At 44.1% G+C, this 16,350-nt stretch overlaps 1 protein-coding gene across 1 annotated transcript in view; it reads left to right on the top strand.

Annotated features, from left to right (window-relative positions):
* Positions 1-12,539, top strand: part of LOC119942890 (transmembrane protein 132D-like) — a 645,325-nt gene extending 632,786 nt beyond the window's left edge. The window contains exons 7-9 of the mRNA XM_038763929.1: positions 622-895; positions 5,538-5,729; positions 9,572-12,539. Of these exons, the coding sequence (XP_038619857.1) occupies positions 622-895; positions 5,538-5,729; positions 9,572-10,759 (1,654 nt within the window). The 3' untranslated portion in view covers positions 10,760-12,539. The remainder of the gene's footprint in view (positions 1-621; positions 896-5,537; positions 5,730-9,571) is intronic.
* Positions 12,540-16,350: the final 3,811 nt, after the last annotated feature.

The following is a 16,350-nucleotide window of genomic DNA, read 5'->3' as shown; positions in this document are numbered from 1 at the left end:
GTCACGGGTTCAAATCCCGGCTCCGCCAATTGTCGGCTGTTTGACTTTGGGCAAGTTGCTTAACTTCTCTGTGCCTCAGTTGCCTCATCTGTAAAATGGGGATTAAGACTGTGAGCCCCACGTGGGACAACCTGATCACCTTGTATCCTTAGTATCCTTAGTACAGTGCTAAGTGCTTAGTACAGTGCTCTGCACACAGTAAGCGCTCAATAAATACGATTGATTGTATCCCCCCAGTGCTTAGAACAGTGCTTTGCATCATCATCATCATCAATCGTATTTATTGAGCGCTTACTATGTGCAGAGCACTGTACTAAGCGCTTGGGAAGTACAAATTGGCAACATATAGAGACAGTCCCTACCCAACAGTGGGCTCACAGTCTAAAAGACTGTGCACATAGTAAGCGCTTAATGAATACCATCATTATAATTATATCGTTATGTTGTACTTTCCCAAGCACTTAGTATAGAGCCCTGCACCCCGTGAGTGCTCAGGAAACCCCACGGAGTTATGGATTGAGTGATTATTATTTATTCAACCTTTCGCCACGTTTAGACACGGGTTGCCTTGGGCGGTGGGGAGAATCGACCCAAGGGTTTCCGTTGCTTTCCATTGGGCAGGCCTGCCAGAGACAGCGATGACGAGGAGGAGGATGAGAGGAGAGGCCGGGGCTGCGCTCTCCAGTACCAGCGTGCGATGGTGAGAGTGCTCACCCAGTTGGTGGCCGAGCCCCCGGACCCCGGGGGACCGCTGGCCTACTTGCTGGGCTCTGACTGGCAGATGGACATCACGGACCTGGTGAACGACTTCATGCAAGTGGAAGAGCCGAGGATAGCCCAGCTGCAAGGAGGACAGGTTTTGACTGGGCAGGAGCTTGGAATGACAACCATCCAGGTAGGACTCTTCCTCCCTTCAAGGCCCTACTGAGAGCTCACCTCCTCCAGGAGGCCTTCCCAGACTGAGCCCCTTCCTTCCTCTCCCCCTCGTCCCCCTCTCCATCCCCCCCATCTTACCTCCTTCCCTTCCCACAGCACCTGTATATATGTATATATGTTTGTACATATTTATTACTCTATTTTATTTGTACATATCTATTCTATTTATTTTATTTTGTTAGTATGTTTGGTTTTGTTCTCTGTCTCCCCCTTTTAGACTGGGAGCCCACTGTTGGGTAGGGACTGTCTCTAGATGTTGCCAGTTTGTACTTCCCAAGCGCTTAGTCCAGTGCTCTGCACATAGTAAGCGCTCAATAAATACGATTGATGATGATGATGATGACTCCACCGCACCTCGTGTCCACTCGGCCGCTCCCGACTGGGAATTTCGCCCGCAACTAGGAATCGTGGTCTAATCCTAGAGCCGGAGCCTGGGAGTCCGCAGGCTTCTAATCCCAGCTCTGCCCCTTGTGTGCTGTGTGACCTGGGGCAAGTCACTGCACTTCTCTTTGCCTCATCATCATCATCAATCGTATTTATTGAGCGCTTACTATGTGCAGAGCACTGTACTAAGCGCTTGGGAAGTACAAATTGGCAACATATAGAGACAGTCCCTACCCAACAGTGGGCCTCAGTTACCTCATCTTTAAAATAGGGATTGAGGTGCTTCCCAGGCACTTGGTGCAGTGCTCTGCACACAGTGAGCGCTCAATAAGTGCGATTGAATAACTGTGAACCCCACGTGGGACGGGGACTGCGTCCAACCCAATTTGCTTGTACCCACCCCAGTGCTTGGTACAGCGCCTGGCACCTAGTAAGTGCTTAACAAATACCATAATAATAATGGTTATTATTATTATTGTTATTATTTAGCTCAGTGCTCTGCACACAGTAAGAGCATAATAAATATCATTGATTCTAAGCACTGCTGGGGAAAGCACAAGATAAGCCGGTCAGTATCACTGTCCCCTATGAAGCTCACAATCTAAAGGGGAGGAAGAACAGGTGTTTAAACCCTATTTAAATTTTAGACTTTTAGACTGTGAGCCCACTGTTGGGTAGGGACTGTCTCCATATGTTGCCAAATTGTACTTCCCAAGCACTTAGTACAGTGCTCTGCACACAGTAAGTGCTCAATAAATACGATTGATGATGATTTAAATACCTGTGTCCAACCCGATTTGCTTGTATCCACCCGGCACTTAGTACAGAGCCTGGCATATAGTAAGTGCTTAATAAATACCACTCTCATTATTATTATTATTATTATTATTGTTATTATGAAGATTAGTGTCCTTTCTTTTTGGGAATCATCATCATCGTTAATAATAGTAATCATCATCATAATAATAAATGTGGTATCTGTTGGGGGTAAATACAATCAGATCAGACAAGGCCGCTATCCCTCGCAGGACTCACAGTTCAAGGGGGAAGGAGACAGGTGTTGAGCCCCCATTGTACAGATGAGGAAATTGAGGAACCAAAAAATTTAAGTGACTTGCCCAAGACATAGCGGACAAGTGGTAGAACCCAGGTCTCCTGACTCCCATCCCTGTGCTCTTTCTACAAGGCCACACTGCTTCTCTGCACGTAGAAGTTATTATAGTTTGTTGTGGCTTTGTTACGGAAATTTTAAGAGGTGCTGAGAGGGAACAACTCTAGTTGATTTGAAAAATGAAAGCCCCCTCACCAAATGGGGAAATTTGTCCCATTTAGTTAGGTAAAGAAAGCTCTGATTATTCTTTCTACAGAGAGATCTTTTAAGTTACAATAATAATTGTGGCATTTGTTAAGCACTTACTATGTGCCAAGCACTGTTCTAAGCACTGGGGTAGATACGAGGTGATCAGGTTGTCCCCGGTGGGGCTCACAGTCTTCATCCCCATTTTACAGATGAGGTAACTGAGGTGCAAAGAATTTGAGTGGCATGCCCAAGGTCACACAGCAGACGTGCGGCAAAGCAGGGATTAGATCCCACATCCTGTGATTCCCAGGCCCGTGCTTTTCATTCATTTATTCATTCATTCAATCGTATTTATTGAGTGCTTACTGTGTGCAGAGCACTGTACTAAGCGCTTGGGAAGTACAAGTCGGCAACATATAGAGACGGTCCCTACACAACAACGGGCTCATAGTCTAGAAGGGGGAGACGGACGACAAAACAAAACACGTAGACAGGTGTCAAAATCGTCAGAACAAATAGAATGTAAAAAGTGGCCTTTTTCCACCAGGCCACTGTATTCAGTAACGTCATATCAATCAATCATATTTATTGAGCGCTTACTGTGTGCAGAGCACTGGACTAAGTGCTTGAAGAAAGAAAATATACATTTCCAATTTACAGAATGAATCTTTACCATTTAATAAACACCATTTTCTGTAGTTCTCTACTCAGACGGTGAGCTGAGATCATCAGCTGGAAGATCGAATTGGAACTCCCCAATTTTCAATGATCATTAAAGGGAGATGATGTGGCTATCCAGGCTTTAAGACTCCAAGCCCAGGGAAATAGTCTCCCCTTCCTTTGTATTACATTATAAGATCTTTGAGGCCATAGAGAAGCAGCGTGGCTCAGTGGAAAGAGCCCGGGCTTTGGAGTCAGAGGTCATGGGTTCAAATCCCGGCTCTGCCAATTGTCAGCTGTGTGACTTTGGGCAAGTCACGTAACTTTTCTGTGCCTCAGTTACCTCATCTATAAAATGGGGATTAAGACTGTGAGCCCCACGTGGGACAACCTGATCACCTTGTAACCTCCCCAGCGCTTAGAACAGTGCTTTGCACAAAGTAAGTGCTTAATAAATGCCATCATTATTATTATTATTATTATTATTATTATTATTATTATTATTATTATTATTCTAGAGCAAATCTACCACCTCTGTTTTACTCGTCTCCCAAGTGGTTAGTACAGTGCTCTGCACACAGTAAGTGCTCAGTAAATACCATTGATTGACTGACTGAGAAGCAGCATGGCTCAGTGGAAAGAGCCTGGGCTTTGGAGTCAGAGGTCAGGGGTTCAAATCCCGGCTCTGCCAATTGTCAGCTGTGTGACTTTGGGCAAGTCACTTAACTTTTCTGTGCCTCAGTTACCTCATCTATAAAATGGGGATTAAGACTGTGAGCCCCACGTGGGACAACCTGATCACCTTGTAACCTCCTCAGCGCTTAGAACAGTGCTTTGCACAAAGTAAGTGCTTAATAAATGCCATAATTATTATTATTATTATTATTATTATTGTTATAAAGCAAATCTACCACCTCTGTTTTACTGAAGTCTCCCAAGCGGTTAGTACAGTGCTCTGCATACAGTAAGTGCTCAGTAAATACCATTGATTGACTGACTGAGAAGCAGCATAGCTGAGTGGAAAGAGCCCAGGCTTTGGAGTCAGAGGTCAGGGGTTCAAATCCCGGCTCTGCCAATTGTCAGCTGTGTGACTTTGGGCAAGTCACTCCACTTCTCTGGGCCTCAGTTACCTCATCTGGAAAATGGGGATGAAGACTGTGAGCCCCCCCATGGGACAACCTGATCACCTTGTACCTCCCCAGTGCTTAGAACAGTGCTTGGCACATAGTAAGTGCTTAATAAATGCCATTATTATTATTATTATTATTATTGTCTGTCCAGCACACTGTAAGAGATCAATAAATACTATTGATTGATTATTCTAGTCATTCACTGAATGTGTCCCTCGTCCCACTGTGATTTCGTCCTTAGCGACATTGTGTATTTACAATTTATTAGTATTCGGATCATCCATATCCTTGGAACTCTGACTGTCGGGCCCAAACTAGAAGGGGGATCTTTTATTATAATAATAATAATAATGACTTATTTCACATGCATAGGAGCCATTTGAATTTCATCCCATCAATATCTTCAGCAATTCCAAAATGGGAATTATTCAAAGAGTGCAATAGGTTGGCTTTTCAATGAACTCGGTTATGACATATACAGACCATTATCACCTATTTCCTCCAGAAGATAAGTCTTCAGAGATCAGTATTTCATTCAGGCGACCTTTCTTTTTCACTGTAGGGAAACCTTCTTCATCACAGACAACCTTCTTTTCAAATTTCATCCTTCATAGTGATATCTGTTTCCTTTGGCACTTATTTTACTTGTCTTCTAGAGGCCCAGATAAATATAAGACTGCACGATAAGAATTCAGCAGGTAGTAAAAAGTGGAAACATTGTAGCCTCTTTAGGGAGATGAGGAAGGCAATTTTATTCCAGGTTTTCTAGGGAACAGTGGAAAACACTCCAAGATTTATGAGACCATCCTCATTAATTTTAAGAGTAAAATGCACACAATGTTAAAGACAGGTTGATGCAAGTTGATTCCTCGTCTCTAGATCGAAAGCTTGCTGTGGGAAGAAAATGTGTCTGTCATATTGTTGTTTTGTATTCCCCCAAGTCCTCAATACAGTGCTCTGCACTCATTACGCGTTCAATAAATATGATTGATTGATTGATTCCAGAGAGGATGGACCGGTTGATTGAGGATGGACCGGTTGATTGAAGTAACTCTGACTCAGTGACTTTTCCCCTCGTTGAATTTCATGTGGACTAAAGGTCTTTGATCTCTGGTTCTGTCATTCAGATCCTGTCTCCCTTGTCGGATGCCATCCTGGCCGAGAAGACCGTGACCGTGTTAGATGAGAAGGTGACAATTACGGACCTCGGGGTCCAGTTGGTCACGGGGCTGTCCCTTTCTTTGCAGCTGAGTACAGGAAGCAATAAGGCTATCTTTGCCACTGCGGTGGCACAGGAGCTTCTCCAAACTCCCAAACAGGTATGAAATGTGTTCCGTGGTTCAATCATTCATTCAATCAATCGTATTTATTGATGGTTGCCGCCTTGTGATATCTCCGGTACCACAGACTAGACCTTGAATAACGATCTTCACTGACGTTTCGGCTACTTGCTCCTCCACTAAAAATAATAATGGTATTTGTTAAGCGCTTACGGTGTGCTAAGCTCTGTTCTAAGTGCTGGGGTAGATACAAGGTAATCAGGTCACACACAGTCGCTGTCCCACATGGGGCTTCCTGTCTTAATCCCCATTTAACAGATGAGTTAACTGAGGCACACAGTCGCTGTTCCGCATGGGGCTTACCGTCTTAATCCCCATTTTACAGATGAAGTAACTGCGGCACAGAGAAGTGAAGTGACTTGCCCAAGGTCACACCACGGACAAGTGGAGGAGCCGGAATTAGAATGCACGTCCTCTGTCTCCCAAGCCTGTGCTCTTTCCATTAGGTTCTCCGGGATTCTCTAGCGACGAGCCAGTTCTCTCAGAAAGTGTCTTTTCACTCTGTGTTTTGGATTTATCCCATCAGGAAAATTAGGGAACTTTCATCTGACAATGGGCATCTCTCGGGATAGAACGCGATGTGGTGTCAGAAGAAACGGTTGCAAGCATACATGTAGCATTGGTCAAGCAAGGTGCATTTCCTAATTATTTGGGGTGAAAATTAAGTGCTTACAGATGCTAAACGCTGTGGTGGACATAAAATGATCAGATAATAATGATGGCATTTATTAAGCGCTTACTATGTGCAAAGCACTGTTCTAAGCGCTGGGGAAGTTACAAGGTGATCAGGTTGTCCCATGTGGGGTCACAGTCTTCATCCTCATTTTACAGATGAGGTAACTGAGGCCCAGAGAAGTGAAGTCACACAGCTGGCAATTGGCCGAGGTGGGATTTGAACCCATGACCTCTGACTCCAAAGCCCGGGCTCTTTTCCCCTGAGCCATGCAGGCACTCTCCTCGTCCCACCCAGGCACGCAGTGTAAAGAGGTAGAGAGAGCAGATACCCTAAGTCCCACTTCACAGATGAGACAACTGAGGCTAAAGGAGTTGAAGCAACCTGCAGCAGTTTCACAACAGGCAAGTGGCCAAACTGGGATTAGAACCCCGGTTTCCTATCAGCTCAAAGCTCTTTCCTCAAGTAAGCGCTCAACCAATATGATTGAATGAAAACATGCTGCCACCCTATTAAGGGAAGAAAGATGCTTTTTCCTAAATGTGGGTGGGTCCAGAATCAATCAATCAATCAATCAATCAATCATATTTATTGAGTGCTTACTGTGTGCAGAGCACTGTACTAAGCGCTTGGGAAGTACAAGTTGGCAACATCTAGAGACGGTCCCTACCCAACAGTGGGCTCACATTCTAGAAGGGGGAGACGGACGACAAAACAAAACAGATTAACAAAATAAAATATAATAAATATGTACAAGTAAAATAAATAAATAGAGTAATAAATACACTCTACAGTAATACAGAAGAATGCAACCCTGGCTTATGAAGAACTGATGCGGCTTCATCAGAGCTGGCAGCCCAGGGTTTTAGACAACACGGTAGCAAGTCAAAATACAGACATTTGTCCCCAGTTTTCCACAAACCCTTTCTAGACAATAGGCAGGTTGGAAGGCTGACATATATGGGCCTCTCAATCCCACGCTCCTGCAGCCGCGTGATGGCTCAGGACATCACTGTGAGCCCGCTGTTGGGTAGGGACCGTCTCTATATGTTGCCAACTTGTACTTCCCAAGCGCTTAGTACAGTGCTCTGCACACAGTAAGCGCTCAGTAAATACGATTGAATGAATGAAATCCCTAGAGCACTTCACAACGCCTGGGAGCCTTCTCACAACTTGCTGATTCTGGGACTGAGAGCTCACCTCCTCCAGGAGGCCTTCCCAGAATGAGCCCCCTCCTTCCTCTCCCCCTCGCCCCCCTTCTCCATCCCCCCATCTTACCTCCTTCCCTTCCCCACAGCACCTGTATATATGTATATATATTTGTACATATTTATTACTCTATTTATTTATTTGTTTTACTTGTACATATCTATTCTATTTATTTTATTTTGTTAATATGTTTGGTTTTGTTCTCTGTCTCCCCCTTCTAGACTGTGAACCCACTTTTGGGTAGGGACTGTCTCTATATGTTGCCAACTTGTACTTCCCAAGCGCTTAGTACAGTGCTCTGCACACAGTAAGCGCTCAATAAATACGACTGATTGATTGATTGATTGATTCTGCCAATATCGGCTCATTTAGCGAGGGGTTGACTAATCCCATTTTGTTGCAGCTGTGTGCCGTGGTCGCGGGGTGCAATTGGTTTGAATTAGCAAACTCCTGAAGGTAAATGATCTCAGGAAACAGATCTGAATTCTGGCCAAGGCCAAACCTCATTCATCATGGGTTACAAGTAACGTACACTGTCCGAGAAATAACACTGGGGCTGTTGTCTTCGAGGGCGATAAAAATCAAGTACACCGTGTCTGTTAAGAGTTAAGAAATCGATGGAGACGTAGCTAGAAATAAGGCCAGTGAGCTAATCCATTTCTGACATGGGGAGCTAAACAGAGTCCCTGGATGTCGGCTCCCGAACTAGTTTTAATGGCATTTTGTCTCCCAAGAATCAAGACTACAGTTGAATTCCTCCTCTGATTTTTTTTGCAGTGGTACTCAGATTTTTGACATAAAATGGAGAGATCCTGGGAGAAAAGGCATATTTGTCCCAGGAAGCCTATGTCATTTCCAGTGTCTATCTAATTGTTCTCCTAGGTTAAAGAAGCACCTATCAAATCTGATACAAACATATAGCATTGTTATGTGTATGTGCTACACGTTTGAAATTTCAGAGCAAATCTCTTCCACAGCAATGTTTAATTGTTATGCTTCACCCAGTAGCCGAGGCCAGAGGTTGAGGGCTTCCGTGGATATTTGGTATGGCATCTTCCAAACTTCCCGAGACTAATAAACACCCACAGAGAGGATTTATGTCAGACTCAGCAGACTCTTAGTTAAAACTGTAGAATCCCATTAAATTGTGGGCGCTTATCTTCCCTAACTGACCTGACCGAGTGAACTCCAGTTAGCAGAGGGAGATTTTCAAAGACAAAAGAAACAGATTGCTGCTCCAGCCCGGGTTTGAGTGAGAATTCAGATCGGCAGAATTCTGCTGCGATACTAGAGCAAGGATGGCAGCTTTTCAGATGAGATCAAGGTGTTATCTCACCATTTAATTGCGGGCTTTTGTGAAAATTCCCTTCGGCAGTCCCGCTCAAACCTGGCAGGTACCAAACCTATTTTTGCAAACGTAAAGCAACAGAAATACAAAAAAAAAAAAAAAAAACACAAAAACCCAAAATGTGCTGGTACCAGGGGGTCTTTCTTTGCTAGATTAGAGGCTTTGAGGTTTGTTATCAGTAATAAGTGGAGACTCCGTATTAGAGCAGTTTAAAAATAATGTAATAAATATTTTTTTCACTTAAATATATAACATTTTTAAATGATCCCAGTAACCAGTAATGCCTTTTGACATACAATTTATTATTGTGCTGAAGCAGACACTGCCTAGCCCAGGGGATGCATCTTTCTTTTAGCAGCTCCAGGAAAAACAAATCTTATTACCGAGTGTTTAAAACTGGTAGGGCTTTTTTCATGACTCCACGAGGAAATAATTTTCTGTCTTAACCATAATGGCACCTGCTTTTTTATTTCTTTCCCATTCGAGAGGTTTTCCTTCATTAAGAGCTGCCTTTCAGTGGGGAGCTGATCTCCCCGGCGCCAGCTTCTCAATTAGCGTATTTCGGCCTGTTTCTTTTTTCCTTTGAAACAGGAAGCGGCCATCAGCTGTTGGATCCAGTTCAGCGATGGTTCAGTCATGCCCTTGGATATTTATGATGGGAACGACTTCTTCCTGATGGTGACATCCCTGGATGAGAAAGTGGTCTCCGCCCGCCCGGATCCCAAGCTCAAGTGGCCTGTGGTTGTGGCCGAATCAGAAGGACAGGGAGCACTGGTGAAGGTGGAAATGGTGATCAGTGAGTCGTGCCAGAAGTCAAAGAGGAAGAGTGTCTTAGCTGTAGGAACGGGCAACATCAAGGTGAAATTTGGCCCAAGCGAAGCCAACCCCAACGGCAGTGACAGCGGTCTCGGCGGGGCCGGGGTTCACTTAGAAAATCACGCCAGCGACAGGAAGCAGAAGAGCTTCCTTGAGAGAGTAAGGCAAGACGGGCAGTACTACAGCAGTAGTTCTTCCTTAGACGGCATGGAAGGCAGTCAGATCTACCCGACAGACAGATCCACCCTTCAGAAGAAGGAAGACCAGGAGAGCCTTCTAGACGATGACAGCCATCTGCAGACCATCCCCATCGACTTCACCAGCTTCCCGGCCCAAGTTGACCTGCCGCGAAGCGATGGGGACATGGAGGAGAATGACCTCGGTCAGGCATCCAGGGGGCTAAGCGACTTAGAGATCGGGATGTACGCTCTGTTGGGGGTGTTCTGCTTGGCCATTTTGGTCTTCCTGATTAACTGTGTGACCTTCGCTTTGAAATACAGGCACAAGCAGGTTCCCCTTGAAGAGCAGGAGGGCATGAATCACTCGCACGACTGGGTTGGGTTGAGTAATCGGACAGAACTTTTGGAGAATCACATCAATCTCTCGTCCCCTCAAGACGAACAGATCACCGCCATTGACAGAGGGGTGGACTTTGAGGAGAGTAAATTCCTCCTCAGTACAGCCTCTCAGAAGAACCTCAATGGCCAGGTTTTCAGGTCCTCGGAGTCCACCGCCACCAAAGGGGAAGACCAGAAAAGCGGGCCCACTGCTTCCCCGACCTCGAAACGGAAACGAGTTAAGTTCACCACCTTCACCACCATTTCGTCAGACGACGGGTGCCCCACTGTTAACTCCATCCTAATGAGTAGCGAGGATGATATTAAATGGGTTTGCCAAGACATGGACCTAGGGGAGTGCAAAGAACTCAGAAACTACATGGAAAGGTTACATGAAAATGTGTAACTATACTGTCCAGAACAATGTTTTCCACTCACCTTTCTGCCTTTAATTTTGGGTAGTGGGGCCAAAAAGCATCCCAAAGGAAAGTGAGGTGACAGTGAAAAAGGAGGGCCGGCATCTTCTTCAGAGCCCCAGAAAACCACCCAAAATCAGTTGGGAAAGTCAAGAGCCTTGGCCAGCACATGCATTCCAATGTGCAAACTCTTGCTCAAAGTTAAATGCATGTAAAGGCTTAACGGGTGTGGTGAGATTTTGAAAACCTGGGATAAAGAAGACTTCTCTTTCATGGAGCTTTTCCAGAAAAGAAAACTTTTCTCTTGATTTTTTTTTAAATCAAATGAATTTGGATATCATCCAATCTTCCTGCCTCTAGCGTTCGATACTGCAGTGGGTGGTGAAAAGTTAAAACAAGGTGTAGAATTAAGGGTTCGCTGCAAGTAAGTGTATCCACTCAAAAAGGAGCAGAGGATCCGCCTGCAACCATTACTAGGAGCTGTGGAGGCCGGCCCCTCACCAACAGCCAAGGAGTGACTTTGAACTGATACCATTTCCCCAAGATCAAGCGAAAACGGCCGGGGAGAGCCGCTGATGAGAACTGAAAGGGACCAACTGTACAAATGAGGGGAAGCTATCTTTTTAACTAAATGCTGAGAAATCAATGTGGCTGGATGATTTTGAACCTTCCTGAATTTGTAAACTAAGAGGAGATCTACTCCCAACATCCATATACCTGACCTGGAATTTCCATAAGGTTCAAAGAACATAGCTCTTTTTAGCGAGTTCCTCTGGTCTGACTCTCAAGTTTGAATTTGTACTCCCCGATAGGAACCCTGACACTCTGTAAGCATCTTGCCATTTGTCACTGTGGGTATTTTTTAAATGTTCATCGGGTTTGCCGGGTGCTTGGTATTCCCTGCTCCCTTTCGTCCCTCCCCACCTCCCACCAAAACCTCTCAGCTCTGCTTTGGCTCACAGGTCTGTCCAACGAAACAGAAGCCTCTGGGCTCACTTGGGACTACTGTTCTCGTGTTGTAATTTTCCTAAAGTAGCCAGTCTTTTTAGGGTAAGTGATATTCAAGCTAAACTCAACACCAACTGGTTGTCTTGTCCCCCTCCCCTTCTACAAAAAGAGTTGCCGTATTTACGATGGTGCTTCTTGGCCCCGTGCCTGAGGGCTTCCATTAGACGGTGGGAAGAGGCAAGAAATGAGGCGCCTTCATGCACAAGGTCAAATGAAACCCAAAGAGCAAACCATTTGGGAAACTTTTCTTCCTAGGGGGCAGGGGAATCCCCACTGGATTGTAAGCTCCTTGAGGACAGGTATCGTGTCTACCAGCCCTATTGTATTATACTCTCCCAAGCCCTTAGTACAGTGCTCTGCACACAGTAAGTGCCCTATAAATGTGATCGATTGACTGATTGGGGGATCGCATTTCTCGTTCATTGAAGGTACTTGATATCCTGTGAGTGTCGATGATATTTTTCTCTGAACGGAAGTGTCCTCCAACCTCCAATCATGATGATATCAGTTTGGACCAACGTAAGTGTGCCACGTCATGGAGCCACGTGCTAGGACTTTGGGGATGACTTAAGGGGCTTTTCCTCTTTTGTTTTAAATAATTAGATCTTTTCCATGATGATGTGTTGCATCCCGACGCTCCCTTTCGGTCACTCTCTCCGGGTCTTTCCGCTCCAACACCCCCGAACCACTGCCTCAATCAAGATCCATCTCTATTTAGAATGTATTGTAGATTGTAAGAATGTAATATATATTTATAAACATGCCAACTGTAAATAAAATTTGCATTCAGTGGCTTCATTTCTTTCCTTTGTGTTTCTCCGCTTTGGCCCCGAGAAGCTTGGCCATCCGATGCAAATGGCCATACAACTGCCGCGGCTATTGCTAAATGAAACTACAGATTGAAGGATGGCAGCGCAATCTCATTACCCACTCTAACATCGTATTATGCTGCTCTTCCTATTGAGGAGTGCGCTGACATATAGTGACAAAGTGTATTTTGCACCAAGTCTCTCTTTCAGGTCCTGAAAGTATTTGCAAAAAAATTGCACAGGTGTTTCTCCACCTAAAGCATGCTAAGTAGGTCTGGGAAATCAGAAATTGAATGGAGTAGAAGTAGTAATACCCAGTTTCCTGATCTGGACTGGTGAAACTGAGAATGTGGTGTCTTCTGTGTTGAGCTTTCTGATTTGTTATACGCTGTCGTTCACTGTACTGTGCATAGCCACGGATTTGATCCAGGGCCTATTAGTATTATTATTATTGTTATTACTGCATTTAATAATAACTTTAGTACTTGTTAAGTGCTTACTATGTGCCAGGCATTGTTCTAAGCACAGGGGTAGATACTAGTCAATCAGGTTGGACATAGTCCCCATCCCACATGGGACTCACACTCTTAATCCCCATTATATAGACAAGGTAACTGAGGCCCAGAGAAGTACTTGTACTTCCCAAGCGCTTAGTACAGTGATCTGCACACAGTAAGCGCTCAATAAATATGATTGATATTGATGATGATAAGTAAAGTGACTTGCCTAAAGTCACACAGCAGATATGTGGCAGAGTCAGGATTAGAACCCATGGTCTTCTGTCTCCCTAGTCCTTACTCTATCCTCTAAGCCATGCTGCTTTCATTTACTCTTATAATTAATTGCCACTGCTGAATAGTTTCAGAAGCCCTGCCCCGATTTTTGAGGAGGAAAAGAAAGACTGCTTTTCTAAACAGGGATTGCAGCGTGCTCCAGGGTATAAAAAAGAGTCAGAATGTACTAATGTCACGGATACAGGTTCGAGATGGCAAGTTCCTTCATTGGAAAGGGTGGCCTCCAGGTACAAAGAGGAGAGGGAGTAATTTGTTGAGCATCTTTTGTGTTCAGAGATAATCTCTCTCCCCTTACCTTTTTTTCCTCTCTTCTCCCTTTTTTATTCCTTTTCTCTTCTCTCTTACTTCCCTTATTGCTAGACTTAATTCCCTGTGCAATAGTCACCCTCCCTACTTTAAGGTTCCAAAACTGATGGGGAAATTATTCAAGTAAACAAGGCAATTAGTATAGTCATCTTATTGCAGTTTAAGAACTGTGCTAATAGATACAAGATTCACAGATCATACATTCATTCATTCAATCGCATTTATTGAGCACTTACTGTGTGCAGAGCACTGTACTAAGTGCTTGGAAAGTACAATACAGCAATAAAGAGAGACAATCCTTACCCACAACGTAAGTGGGCCTCACTATTTAAGAGGTAGGGAGGCAAGTAGCTTATCCCCATTTTACAGATGAGGAATCAGAGGCCCGCAGAGGCTGTATGCCTTGCCCAAGATCACACAGGGAGCCAGTGGAAGATCTGGAATTAAAACACATTTCTTTTGACTTCCAGTCCTCAGCCCCGGAAGCAATTACGTATATATCTTAATTTTTTTGATGGTATTTGTTAAGCACTTACTACACGTCAGGGGCTGTACTAAGTGCTAGGGTAGATAAAAGCAAATCAGGTTGGACACAGTCCATGTCCCATATGGGGTTCACAGCGTTAATCCCTATTTTACAGGTGAGCTAATGAGAAGAAAATTGACTTGCCCAAGGTCACCCAGCAGACAAGTGGCAGAGCCTTGATTAGGACTCAAATCCTCTGACGCCCAGGGCCATCCACTAGACCATGCTATTTCTCTAATCTATTACTCCACCTACGCGTAATCTATTCAAGTGACTGCCCCACTAGATGGAAAGCCTGTAAAGGCCAAGATCATGCCCTCTAACCCTTTTGTACGCTCCAAAGTGCTTACTCTACACACATCAGGTGCTCAATAAATGCTATTGATGTTGACGGTGATGTGTGCAACTGATAATGCGAAGTTTGTAAAACATTTAGACTGTAAAATCGTCTTTCATATTATAACATCGTACGATAACCTAATATACTGGATGCTGTTGCCTCCCCACTGGCTTCCAGTGCTGAAATGTTATGAAAATTGGGGTTCAGCAATAGCCCCCCTCTCCACTGTAAACTCCTTGTGGACAGGAATGGTGTCTACCAACATTATTATATTGTACTTTCTCAAGTGCTTCATGCAGTGCTGTGCATGCACTATATATATATATATATATATATGTGTGTATATATATATACATATATATACACAAACATATATATAGTGCTTTGCACATAGTAAGCACTTAATAAATGCCATCATATATATATGATGTATGTATGTATATATACATTCATGTATACATATATGCACACATATATATATATATGATGGCATTTATTAAGCGCTTACTATGTGCAAAGCTCTGTGTATATATATATATATATATATAATATATATGTGTGTGTGTGTATATACATATATATATGATGGCATTTATTAGGTGCTTACTATGTGCAGAGCACTGTTCTAAGCGCTGGGGTAGATACAAGGTAATCAAGTTGTCCCACGTGGGGCTCACAGACTTTATCCCCATTTTCCAGATGAGGTAACTGAGGCCCAGAGAAGTGAAGTGACTTGCCCAAAGTCACACAGCTGACAAATGGTGGAGCTGGGATTTGAACCCATGACCTCTGACTCCAAAGCCCGGGCTCTTTCCACTGAGCCACGCTGCTTCTCTAGGCACTCAATAAATATCATTGATGGATTGAATGATTCTCATTTCAGACCCTAATTAGCAAATGGGAGATAATTGTACACACTGTGACTTAGCATGGATTGGAAGTGGAATCACTGAGTACTTCGAGTGTGTACCAAGTGGAACATTTGTCTGAAGAGGCAAGGCAAGGAATTTGCTAACTCCCACACAATCCTTCCAGAAAGTGTTTTTTGTTTTGTTTTGTTATGTTTTTTACTTTCTACCCTTTCCCAGTTTCCCACCTTGCCTTTTCCAAAAAAACAGCAGTGGCAAACTGTGGGGACAGGAGCGAGGCTATTTGGACTATTTGTCATTTTGTTCCTTTCCTAATTATCATAGCTGTTAATTAATTAGTCTGTTGGCTCTTCACTAGCTACGGTCATTATCGCCTCATATCCTCACAGTATCCGCCTTTATTAAAGTGACAGCGACATGATGCTTTGGCAGAAGCATTCTGCTGAAAGAAAAGCTTGTCTAGGTGAGAACTTTAAATAGCTTTAATCAATCAATCACATTTATTGAGCGCTTACTGTATGCAGAGCACTGTACTAAGTGCTAAGGCCAAGCTCTTCTAGCCAGGGCTAGAATTGGCCACGATGAGCATCCCGGATGAGATCCCAAACTTGCTTTTCAGGATTTCTGGCAAGCTGGAAAAGTCTTAGACTGTTACATCCCCTGGGTGTGGGTTCCAAGGCTGATGGCTCCAGGGAGCAATGACATCCATGGCTAGTAGAAAGAGAACGGGCCTGAGTTCTAACCTCAAATTGAGCAACTTCTTTGCTTGGTGACCTTAGACCAGTCACTTAACTTCTCTGCCTCAGTTTCCCCATCTGTAAAATGGGGATTCACTACCTTTTCTCCCTTCCCCTTATCATCTGACCCTCACGTGGGACAGTCTGCAACTAACCTGATTTTCTTGTATCTCCCCCAGTGCTTAGAATGTG

The sequence above is a fragment of the Tachyglossus aculeatus genome, chromosome 21, assembly GCF_015852505.1.
Source record: "Tachyglossus aculeatus isolate mTacAcu1 chromosome 21, mTacAcu1.pri, whole genome shotgun sequence".
Lineage (NCBI taxonomy): Eukaryota > Metazoa > Chordata > Mammalia > Monotremata > Tachyglossidae > Tachyglossus > Tachyglossus aculeatus.
The sequence above is the reverse complement of the archived record's forward strand: the minus strand, read 5'-3'. Positions and strand labels throughout refer to the sequence as shown.